Source organism: Bombina bombina, chromosome 4, assembly GCF_027579735.1.
Source record: "Bombina bombina isolate aBomBom1 chromosome 4, aBomBom1.pri, whole genome shotgun sequence".
NCBI lineage: Eukaryota > Metazoa > Chordata > Amphibia > Anura > Bombinatoridae > Bombina > Bombina bombina.
The window spans coordinates 732,657,505-732,670,156 of NC_069502.1; the positions used below are offsets into that span (position 1 = coordinate 732,657,505).

The following is a 12,652-nucleotide window of genomic DNA, read 5'->3' on the forward strand; positions in this document are numbered from 1 at the left end:
ATATATATATATATATATATATACAGTATATAGCTATAATTTATATATGAAGACTATCAACCTAACCGCCGCAAATGTGTTAAACACCCAGTAGAAGTGCTGTTTAGGACTAGCAGAGCACTGTTATGTTCCTTAAAGGGATTATTATTATCATTATCATTTATTTATATAGCGCCGCCGTAGCGCTGGATAGTAAACACCAAAAATGTTATTGTTTAAAAACAGAATTTATGTTTACCTGATAAATTACTTTCTCCAACGGTGTGTCCGGTCCACGGCGTCATCCTTACTTGTGGGATATTCTCTTCCCCAACAGGAAATGGCAAAGAGCCCAGCAAAGCTGGTCACATGATCCCTCCTAGGCTCCGCCTACCCCAGTCATTCGACCGACGTAAAGGAGGAATATTTGCATAGGAGAAACCATATGATACCGTGGTGACTGTAGTTAAAGAAAATAAATTATCAGACCTGATTAAAAAACCAGGGCGGGCCGTGGACCGGACACACCGTTGGAGAAAGTAATTTATCAGGTAAACATAAATTCTGTTTTCTCCAACATAGGTGTGTCCGGTCCACGGCGTCATCCTTACTTGTGGGAACCAATACCAAAGCTTTAGGACACGGATGAAGGGAGGGAGCAAATCAGGTCACCTAAATGGAAGGCACCACGGCTTGCAAAACCTTTCTCCCAAAAATAGCCTCAGAAGAAGCAAAAGTATCAAACTTGTAAAATTTGGTAAAAGTGTGCAGTGAAGACCAAGTCGCTGCCCGACATATCTGATCAACAGAAGCCTCGTTCTTGAAGGCCCATGTGGAAGCCACAGCCCTAGTGGAATGAGCTGTGATTCTTTCAGGAGGCTGCCGTCCGGCAGTCTCATAAGCCAATCTGATGATGCTTTTAATCCAAAAAGAGAGAGAGGTAGAAGTTGCTTTTTGACCTCTCCTTTTACCAGAGTAAACAACAAACAAGGAAGATGTTTGTCTAAAATCCTTTGTAGCATCTAAATAGAATTTTAGAGCGCGAACAACATCCAAATTGTGCAACAAACGTTCCTTCTTTGAAACTGGATTCGGACACAAAGAAGGCACGACTATCTCCTGGTTAATGTTTTTGTTAGAAACAACTTTCGGAAGAAAACCAGGTTTAGTACGTAAAACCACCTTATCTGCATGGAACACCAGATAAGGAGGAGAACACTGCAGAGCAGATAATTCTGAAACTCTTCTAGCAGAAGAAATTGCAACCAAAAACAAAACTTTCCAAGATAATAACTTAATATCAACGGAATGTAAGGGTTCAAACGGAACCCCCTGAAGAACTGAAAGAACTAAGTTGAGACTCCAAGGAGGAGTCAAAGGTTTGTAAACAGGCTTGATTCTAACCAGAGCCTGAACAAAGGCTTGAACATCTGGCACAGCTGCCAACTTTTTGTGAAGTAACACAGACAAGGCAGAAATCTGTCCCTTCAAGGAACTTGCAGATAATCCTTTCTCCAATCCTTCTTGAAGAAAGGATAGAATCTTAGGAATTTTTACCTTGTCCCAAGGGAATCCTTTAGATTCACACCAACAGATATATTTTTTCCATATTTTGTGGTAAATTTTTCTGGTTACAGGCTTTCTGGCCTGAACAAGAATATCAATAACAGAATCAGAGAACCATCGCTTTGATAAGATCAAGCGTTCAATCTCCAAGCAGTCAGTTGGAGTGAGACCAGATTCGGATGTTCGAACGGACCTTGAACAAGAAGGTCTCGTCTCAAAGGTAGCTTCCATGGTGGAGCCGATGACATATTCACCAGATCTGCATACCAAGTCCTGCGTGGCCACGCAGGAGCTATCAAGATCACCGATGCCCTCTCCTGATTGATCCTGGCTACCAGCCTGGGGATGAGAGGAAACGGCGGGAATACATAAGCTAGTTTGAAGGTCCAAGGTGCTACTAGTGCATCTACTAGAGTCGCCTTGGGATCCCTGGATCTGGACCCGTAGCAAGGAACCTTGAAGTTCTGACGAGAGGCCATCAGATCCATGTCTGGAATGCCCCACAGTTGAGTAATTTGGGCAAAGATTTCCGGATGGAGTTCCCACTCCCCCGGATGTAATGTCTGACGACTCAGAAAATCCGCTTCCCAATTTTCCACTCCTGGGATGTGGATTGCAGACAGGTGGCAGGAGTGAGTCTCCGCCCATTGAATGATTTTGGTCACTTCTTCCATCGCCAGGGAACTCCTTGTTCCCCCCTGATGGTTGATGTACGCAACAGTCGTCATGTTGTCTGATTGAAACCGTATGAACTTGGCCTTTGCAAGCTGAGGCCAAGCCTTGAGAGCATTGAGTATCGCTCTCAGTTCCAGAATATTTATCGGTAGAAGAGATTCTTCCCGAGACCAAAGATCCTGAGCTTTCAGGGGTCCCCAGACCGCGCCCCAGCCCATCAGACTGGCGTCGGTCGTGACAATGACCCACTCTGGCCTGCGGAAGTTCATCCCTTGTGACAGGTTGTCCAGGGACAGCCACCAACGGAGTGAATCTCTGGTCCTCTGATTTACTTGTATCGTCGGAGACAAGTCTGTATAGTCCCCATTCCACTGACTGAGCATGCACAGTTGTAATGGTCTTAGATGAATGCGCGCAAAAGGAACTATGTCCATTGCCGCTACCATCAAACCTATTACTTCCATGCACTGCGCTATGGAAGGAAGAGGAACGGAATGAAGTATTTGACAAGAGTTTAGAAGTTTTGTTTTTCTGGCCTCTGTCAGAAAAATCCTCATTTCTAAGGAGTCTATTATTGTTCCCAAGAAGGGAACCCTTGTTGACGGAGATAGAGAACTCTTTTCTACGTTCACTTTCCATCCGTGAGATCTGAGAAAGGCCAGGACTATGTCCGTGTGAGCCTTTGCTTGAGGAAGGGACGACGCTTGAATCAGAATGTCGTCCAAGTAAGGTACTACTGCAATGCCCCTTGGTCTTAGCACCGCTAGAAGGGACCCTAGTACCTTTGTGAAAATCCTTGGAGCAGTGGCTAATCCGAAAGGAAGTGCCACGAACTGGTAATGCTTGTCCAGGAATGCGAACCTTAGGAACCGATGATGTTCCTTGTGGATAGGAATATGTAGATACGCATCCTTTAAATCCACCGTGGTCATGAATTGACCTTCCTGGATGGAAGGAAGAATTGTTCGAATGGTTTCCATTTTGAACGATGGAACCTTGAGAAACTTGTTTAGGATCTTGAGATCTAAGATTGGTCTGAACGTTCCCTCTTTTTTGGGAACTACGAACAGATTGGAGTAGAACCCCATCCCTTGTTCCCCTAATGGAACAGGATGAATCACTCCCATTTTTAACAGGTCTTCTACACAATGTAAGAATGCCTGTTTTTTTATGTGGTCTGAAGACAATTGAGACCTGTGGAACCTCCCCCTTGGGGGAAGCCCTTTGAATTCCAGAAGATAACCTTGGGAGACTATTTCTAGTGCCCAAGGATCCAGAACATCTCTTGCCCAAGCCTGAGCGAAGAGAGAGAGTCTGCCCCCCACCAGATCCGGTCCCGGATCGGGGGCCAACAGTTCATGCTGTCTTGGTAGCAGTGGCAGGTTTCTTGGCCTGCTTTCCCTTGTTCCAGCCTTGCATTGGTCTCCAGGCTGGCTTGGCTTGAGAAGTATTACCCTCTTGCTTAGAGGACGTAGCACTTGGGGCTGGTCCGTTTCTACGAAAGGGACGAAAATTAGGTTTATTTTTGGCCTTGAAAGACCTATCCTGAGGAAGGGCGTGGCCCTTACCCCCAGTGATATCAGAGATAATCTCTTTCAAGTCAGGGCCAAACAGCGTTTTCCCCTTGAAAGGAATGTTAAGCAATTTGTTCTTGGAAGACGCATCCGCTGACCAAGATTTCAACCAAAGCGCTCTGCGCGCCACAATAGCAAACCCAGAATTTTTCGCCGCTAACCTAGCCAATTGCAAAGTGGCGTCTAGGGTGAAAGAATTAGCCAATTTGAGAGCACGGATTCTGTCCATAATCTCCTCATAAGGAGGAGAATCACTAGTGATCGCCTTTTCTAGCTCATCGAACCAGAAACACGCGGCTGTAGTGACAGGGACAATGCATGAAATTGGTTGTAGAAGGTAACCTTGCTGAACAAACATCTTTTTAAGCAAACCTTCTAATTTTTTATCCATAGGATCTTTGAAAGCACAACTATCTTCTATGGGTATAGTGGTGCGTTTGTTTAAAGTAGAAACCGCCCCCTCGACCTTGGGGACTGTCTGCCATAAGTCTTTTCTGGGGTCGACCATAGGAAACAATTTTTTAAATATGGGGGGAGGGACGAAAGGTATACCGGGCCTTTCCCATTCTTTATTTACAATGTCCGCCACCCGCTTGGGTATAGGAAAAGCTTCTGGGGGCCCCGGGACCTCTAGGAACTTGTCCATTTTACATAGTTTCTCTGGGATGATCAAATTCTCACAATCATCCAGAGTGGATAACACCTCCTTAAGCAGAGCGCGGAGATGTTCCAACTTAAATTTAAATGTAATCACATCAGGTTCAGCTTGTTGAGAAATTTTCCCTGAATCTGAAATTTCTCCCTCAGACAAAACCTCCCTGGCCCCCTCAGACTGGTGTAGGGGCCCTTCAGAAACAATATCATCAGCGTCCTCATGCTCTTCAGTATTATCTAAAACAGAGCAGTCGCGCTTACGCTGATAAGTGGGCATTTTGGCTAAAATGTTTTTGATAGAATTATCCATTACAGCCGTTAATTGTTGCATAGTAAGGAGTATTGGCGCGCTAGATGTACTAGGGGCCTCCTGAGTGGGCAAGACTGGTGTAGACGAAGGAGGGGATGATGCAGTACCATGCTTACTCCCCTCACTTGAGGAATCATCTTGGGCATCATTTTCTCTAAATTTTGTGTCACATAAATCACATCTATTTAAATGAGAAGGAACCTTGGCTTCCCCACATTCAGAACACAGTCTATCTGGTAGTTCAGACATGTTAAACAGGCATAAACTTGATAACAAAGTACAAAAAACGTTTTAAAATAAAACCGTTACTGTCACTTTAAATTTTAAACTGAACACACTTTATTACTGCAATTGCGAAAAAGTATGAAGGAATTGTTCAAAATTCACCAAAATTTCACCACAGTGTCTTAAAGCCTTAAAAGTATTGCACACCAAATTTGGAAGCTTTAACCCTTAAAATAACGGAACCGGAGCCGTTTTTATCTTTAACCCCTTTACAGTCCCTGGTATCTGCTTTGCTGAGACCCAACCAAGCCCAAAGGGGGATACGATACCAAATGACGCCTTCAGAAAGTCTTTTCTATGTATCAGAGCTCCTCACACATGCGACTGCATGTCATGCTTCTCAAAAACAAGTGCGCAATACCGGCGCGAAAATGAGACTCTGCCTATGATAAGGGAAAGCCCCTAGAGAATAAGGTGTCCCAAACAGTGCCTGCCGATATTATTTTACAAAATACCCAGATTAAAATGATTCCTCAAGGCTAAATATGTTTATTATATGAATCGATTTAGCCCAGAAAATGTCTACAGTCTTAAAAAGCCCTTGTGAAGCCCTTATTTATTGTCTGTAATAAACATGGCTTACCGGATCCCATAGGGAAAATGACAGCTTCCAGCATTACATCGTCTTGTTAGAATGTGTCATACCTCAAGCAGTAAAATTCTGCTCACTGTTCCCTCAACTGAAGTTAATTCCTCTCAACAGTCCTGTGTGGAACAGCCATCGATTTTAGTAACGGTTGCTAAAATCATTTTCCTCTTACAAACAGAAATCTTCATCTCTTTTCTGTTTCAGAGTAAATAGTACATACCAGCACTATTTTAAAATAACAAACTCTTGATTGAATAATAAAAACTACAGTTAAACACTAAAAAACTCTAAGCCATCTCCGTGGAGATGTTGCCTGTACAACGGCAAAGAGAATGACTGGGGTAGGCGGAGCCTAGGAGGGATCATGTGACCAGCTTTGCTGGGCTCTTTGCCATTTCCTGTTGGGGAAGAGAATATCCCACAAGTAAGGATGACGCCGTGGACCGGACACACCTATGTTGGAGAAAGATAGATAATCCCTTTTATTACCCATTCCCCAGTTTTCCATAACCAACACTGTTATAGAAATATACTTTTTACCTCTGTAATTACCTTGTATCTAAACTTTTGCTGACTGCCTCCTTATCTCAGATCTTTTGACAGACTTGCATTTCAGGCAATTAGTATTGACCCTTAAATAACTTCACGTGCATGAGCAGTGTTATCTATATAAAACACATGAACTAACGCCATCTAGCTGTGAAAACCGGTCAAATGCCTTCAGCTTTTTTCGGCCTTTAAGGGCTTAGAAATTAGCATATGAGCCTACCTAGGTTTAGCTTTCAACTTAGAATAACAAGAGAGCAAAGCAAATTTGATGATAAAAGTAAATTAGAAAGTTGTTTAAAATTGCATGCCCTGTCTGAATCATGAAAGTTTAATTTGGACTTTAGCTCTAGGTTATATTAAAATTAAATTGCAGTAAAATTATATATATATTTTTTAAAACTATAATATATTATTAAGATATTTATAGTTATGATTGACCAAAACAGCCCATTTAAAAAAAAAAAATGGGTTTAAGCCAGTGGCACACAAGGCTTCCTGTGTGTTTTGGCTGTGCATGTGTATACAACTCCACCACAATCTGACCATGTTTTTGATACTTTTACAGAAAAAGGTCCTTCTATATATTTACCTTGTGGGCAGATATCATATCAGGAAAGCAACTCAAGAAACCTTTGTATTCATGATTAGTTTCCATCAAGAAATGAAGATCTTTCCTTGGCTGAAAAAGACAAAGTAATAATCTTTTAAATAGCATACCATAAATAATAATAATACATGATATATTTGAATTGTACATACTGTGCTGCCAACATAAGACTTTCTATTTGACACAATTTTTTTTTTTGTCACACTTAGAGTGGAAGAAACTGGTAAACCTATTTGCATATATTAAATAATTGAATAGATTTGTCTTTAATTAGGAAAGGTTCTTAATATTTCCTGGAAGGAATGAAGCCATGGTCTCATAGACCTTGTGTATCTTTTAAGAACTCCTGTATGAACAATATGCAAAATATTTTCAATGTTAGACACGTTGGATTATTTGGATAATAATGTACCAAACTACTAGCCATTGCACTAATTTAACCTTGATAACATGACTCTGTACTCAAATTTTGTACCAAAAGTTAATTTCTTTATTCACAGTATAATATTTATAATTGTTACATTAATGCTGTAATTCTTAACCGCTTTTTTGAAAACTCTAATAAAAATTAATAAACTAAAAAAAAAAGTAAATTAGGAAGTTGTTTAAAATGACATGCCCTATCTGAATCATGAAAGTTTAATTTGGACTTAACTATCCCTTTAATTGCAAGCTATACAATGTATGACTGATGTCTCTTTAGAATTTACAGATACAAAGAACACAGACTTGCAAGTTATATTGTCAGCTTAAATACACTTTATGGAGATATTTCCCAAATACATTTTCTAGAGACAAAATCATACATTAAAAAATTGTGTTTTATTTTTTACAAAGGTATGATAAGGTACAAACACAATGCAGTGTTTACTGGAAAACCTTGCACAATGATTATTTTACCTGTTCTTCAACTAATGTAGCAATAGATTCATACGTTTTTCCTGCTTCTGTGATGGCACTGTTCAGATCTGTTTCACCTACAAAAATATATATAAAGTCAGTATGACAGGGATTTATTCTTTAAAGGTTCTTATTTACCTAACTGAAACAACACTTCCTGCTACACTATGAACTATTGAGTGGAGAATAATAAAGCACATTTTTAATAAATATTTTAGGGCATTTAACCCCTCCTAGGCTAATTAACAGGAACATAACGCAACCACTTAAAGGGAAAGTCAACACTAAAATTGTTATTGTTTAAAAAGATAGATAAAGCCTTTACTACCCTTTCCTCAGATTTTCACAACCAACATTGTTATATTAATATACTTTATAACATTTAAACCTCTAAATTTCTGCCTGTTTCTAAGCCACTAGAGACAGCCTCTTAATCACATGCTTTTTTATTTGTTTTTCACAACAGGAGACTGCTAGTTCATGTGGGCCATATAGATAATATTGTGCTCACGCCCGTGGGTTCTGCACAACACAGCTAAAATGCAAGTCATTAGATAATAAATAAAAAGTCATGTGATCAGGGGGCTGTCAAAGGAGGCTTAGATACAAGGTAATCACAGAGGTTAAAGTATATTGATATAACCAATGGGTGTGCAAAACTGGAGAAAGGGTAATAAAGGGATTATCTATCTTTTTAAACAATAAAACAAAATTGAGGTGACTGTCCCTTTAATATATAAAAGGCCTGTCCTAGTCCTTACCTAGATATTTGTTACAGATTTTCAATTAGATTAACATACACATACACTAACTAGGGAAGGCTTCACTTGCCTCTAGCAAATAAATCCAGAGGTGTGAAACCATTTTTACTAGATGCTAAAATGCAGCGCTAGTTACATAGCTGGGTCAAGCGACTAGCACTGCTGATTGGCTCAGTAGTAGTTTGTGCTCTCGACCAGCTAGGTAGCAATTAAACACGTAACTTTAATACTCTAGCACCAAGTCATACCAAGGAACTGTAAACTAAAAAAAGTATGCATTTGCAAACAAAAACACTGTCAGCATCTAACTCAAGAAAGAGAATCAAATTGAAATTTCTTGGCTGCATGTCAATTACATAATTAAAAATATAATAAACAGAACTTGTGTGTTAAAGGATTACTTTCTGTTATAATTTTTAAGCTAAACAACTAACATATTAAAGTTAATAAACATTAATTAAAACCTACTGACCTATATTTTCTCCAAAACAAAGTTTCATAACGTTCTAAAAGTTATATCTTTTATTCGCCAATGATGTCACGTTATCCTGCCCACTATTTTCAGCACTGAGTGTTCAAAATACTTAAACCAATAACTTTGTGTTTAAAGCGCCATTTTGAAACCTAGGTATTGTAAACGGATTGGTACAGAGCAAAGGATACCCACAGAGTGGGTTTGGAAAACAATTAAATTTGCAGACAAGATTTCTGATATACGGTAGAGATATGTTAATGAAATGCTATTGATAAAAAGCGTATTTGGGGTAGTTAGTAACAGGCATAGAAAATATTTACTTACAGTGGCCCTTTAAGCACTTAAATACATAAACTTGAGGCAGTTATTGCAGCTAAAATTAATTAATTACCTTATATGGAATACACAAGCTATTACATTACAATAAGCCAAATAATAAAGGACACAGTGATTTTTTTTAAAATCAGAAACTTAAATACAATTCAGATAATCAGAACATCATAGGAGCTGTTTAAAAAAAAGACAGCGAACCCATCAGCAGCCATACTGAATACATTTAAAAACTCTCTAAATCAAGTAGTCCGATTTCTGAAATAAACCCATTATATTTCTGAACCATAAGGCAGTTCCAACCTATCTATTGAGCTTTCAAAATAACCTGACCAACTAATGGGCTACGTGAAATATTTCAATGTAGGACAACTAGAACAATAGCTTAATATGATAAGACTGAGGACACCTCTTAGTCTTATCTGCCTCACACAGAATTTCATAGGGAAGCTCCTTCCAGCAAAATCAGTACCTCCACTCTCCCCACTGAGTATTTTTAGAAGAGCACATGAAGACTGTTGTAAGGGTAAACGTTAGTTACCTTCATTATTCTTAGGATTCAGATGTACAAATGAAAGGTTTTAATGCACAGATCAAGGAAAAGCAAGTCAGGAACCTTGAGGTTAGTAGTTAGTCAGTAATCGGGCAGCAGTATAAAGGGACGATCCAGAAGAATAATCAGGTACACAGTTCAGAATGTTAAAAGTTAGGAGGTCAGTAAGGATCAGGCAACACATGGGGATCAAGTGTAAATTGTAATCAAGAAGACAGTCCCAGGTCTAACAAAGAGGAGGAGTCAAGAATGCAAGGATCCTCATAAAAGAATAACTAAGGACTGAGGACTGAGTGTTGGTCTTGAGTCTGCATCATTCTTGGTGCACTTTTTGTTATTTCCAGGGTTAACTTTATAAATTGAATTATCTATGACCTTGATAATCACACCATGTCTAGTGTCTTTGCTAGAACAAGCACCGTCTGAAGTACAATTTATCCTGGTCAAGCTGCAGCCTGAGTCCTTTTTGGCACAAGCTGGGGACTCGGCTGACAATTGCTCCCTCCCCAGTGCAAATTCACACATCTGGATTGTGTGACAAACAGACAGGGCCGATGTCTGATGACTATTGCCAGTGTTCCAGCTCGACAGACAACCCTCTTTTTACTCCTGGCCTTGATCCTGTCATTAGTTAAGGTAAGAACATTATTTGGGTCCTGACAACTGTTCCTTGCAAAAGGGGTAATTCCATGTCAAATAGTCCAGTTTTCAAACACTTTTTAAATTAGGTTTCCCAATTTTGTATTAACTAAGTAGACTGGATGGCCTATCAAAGTTGACTTCAAATCTTCTATTTGAACGTTTTATGTAGTTTCTGAGTTATAAGGGTTTAAAGTTTTCATAAATCCACCATTTCTGATGTTCATGAATATACAAAAACCCAACTACCTCAGAAGTTTTTTTTTTTTAACCAAATAAAAGCATGATTATTTTTTTTAAATGAGTCACATGACAGGGATTGTGGAATTAAAAATTTTATGGTCATGGACACAAACATTGAAAAATGATTTCCAAAAACGCACATGATTTAAAATGAAAAAAAAAAAAAAAAGAAGTCTTTGTTTTGTGATATTTTGAGAAAATTTCAAGTTGGGATTTAATTTTTTATATTTCTAGTATTTTTGGTTTACAGTAGTGAGAATTCATGAGACAACAAGAGTGAGATACTACAAGGCTGAGATTTGTTTTCTCTTTAGCTATTTCTAAAATTGTTAAAGCAGCATCTGGTAGAAAGGTCTGTTTATTCATCATATGTAAACCAAAGTTTTTTTCCACAATGACCCTAATATGGTCCATCATTGGTACTGATAAAAAGTGTGGGGTACATGTGGGGGGTTTCTACTCTGACTTCTGTGAGTTGTTTCCACTTAAACCAGTGGCCAGAGAACATATACCCACTAACACTGATATGTTTCAACATTATGATAAATATATTTAATTTGAAATACTATGTGTACACTACAATACTACATACAATAAGACAGCACATCTGAATGTGTTGGCACTTTATAAATAAAGTATAATAATAATAATACTAATTATAAATCTTTGAATGCAAGTTTGTATGATTATCTGCAAGAGGGTATGTTGTGTGCATCTAATTAAAAATAATTTTACGACGCCATTGTTTTACGGGCACTTCAATTATACAGAATTTGTTTTATGTGAGCTGGACAATCCTAGACAACACACTGTGCGATTTAAATTGCCAATGATGTCTTGACTGGGAAGAGTAATTCAAAACCAGTCAATTCATAGACTGAAAAACTTAACCAGTGTGACCCAGCAAATCTCTGTATTAAACACAGGACTGGATTCTTCTTCCCACTCATTAAAACATAAGAGTAGAGTGTTTCTTACTCACAAAAGTAGTACACCCATAATAGACAATGTACTGCCATTTTTATTCTAATAATGAACTGCATCCTGTTTCAAGGTATCTCACTTTAACCTACAAAATATTTTACAAGTATAGGCAAATTTTTCTGGTCTAGAATACTCTTGCCTCTCTATTCTTGTTATCATGAGAAATGTACCTGAATATGTTTTTTTGGAAGATAATTTTGTCAAAACTTTAAACAAAAAGCTCTATCAAGAAGAAATATTCCTTTGCCTCTACTAAGGAAAAAAAAAAAAAGATTTACTTCTTGGCATTATGTTAGTCATTATTGTCTAACACAAAAAATACTCACCTTTATACTAAAAAACAAGTAATCCAACATTTGAAAAGGCTGATCCTTAATTTACAAAATCGTTCTTTTCCAAGCAGTGAAATTATTGAGATCTTGAACTATTTTTATTGATGAAATACTTAAAGGGACATTAACCCTTTGGCTGCTAAGTCATTTCCCACCTGGGTGCTAATATTTTCTTTTTGAAATTTTTGATTTTTTTTTAAACTTTTTTTATTTTTTTTTGAAGACCACCAAAACTTACATTGTTGGAAAGGTTATGCGATTACCTTTCCAACAGTGGGTCTTGGGGGTCTGTAGCTGCTTAGATGCCTGAGATACAGGCTTCTAAGCAGCATGCCCCCTCCTCCTATACCTAACATTGTTAAGTATAAAACATAATTTATGCTTACCTGATAAATTTATTTCTCTTGTAGTGTGTTCAGTCCACGGGTCATCCATTACTTATGGGATATATTCTCCTCCCCAACAGGAAGTTGCAAGAGGATCACCCAAGCAGAGCTGCTATATAGCTCCTCCCCTCACATGTCATATCCAGTCATTCGACCGAAACAAGACGAGAAAGGAGAAACTATAGGGTGCAGTGGTGACTGGGGTTATAATTTAAAATTTAGAACCTGCCTCAAATAGACAGGGCGGGCCGTGGACTGAAC

The 12,652-nt window shown here is 38.6% G+C and overlaps 1 protein-coding gene across 1 annotated transcript in view; it reads right to left on the reverse strand.

Moving 5' to 3' along the window:
* The window catches only part of SNX9 (sorting nexin 9), a 470,387-nt gene that overhangs the window by 20,651 nt on the left and 437,084 nt on the right, over nucleotides 1–12,652 (reverse strand). The window contains 2 exon segments of the mRNA XM_053710947.1: nucleotides 6,771–6,860; nucleotides 7,689–7,765. Coding sequence (XP_053566922.1) covers nucleotides 6,771–6,860; nucleotides 7,689–7,765 — 167 coding nt within the window.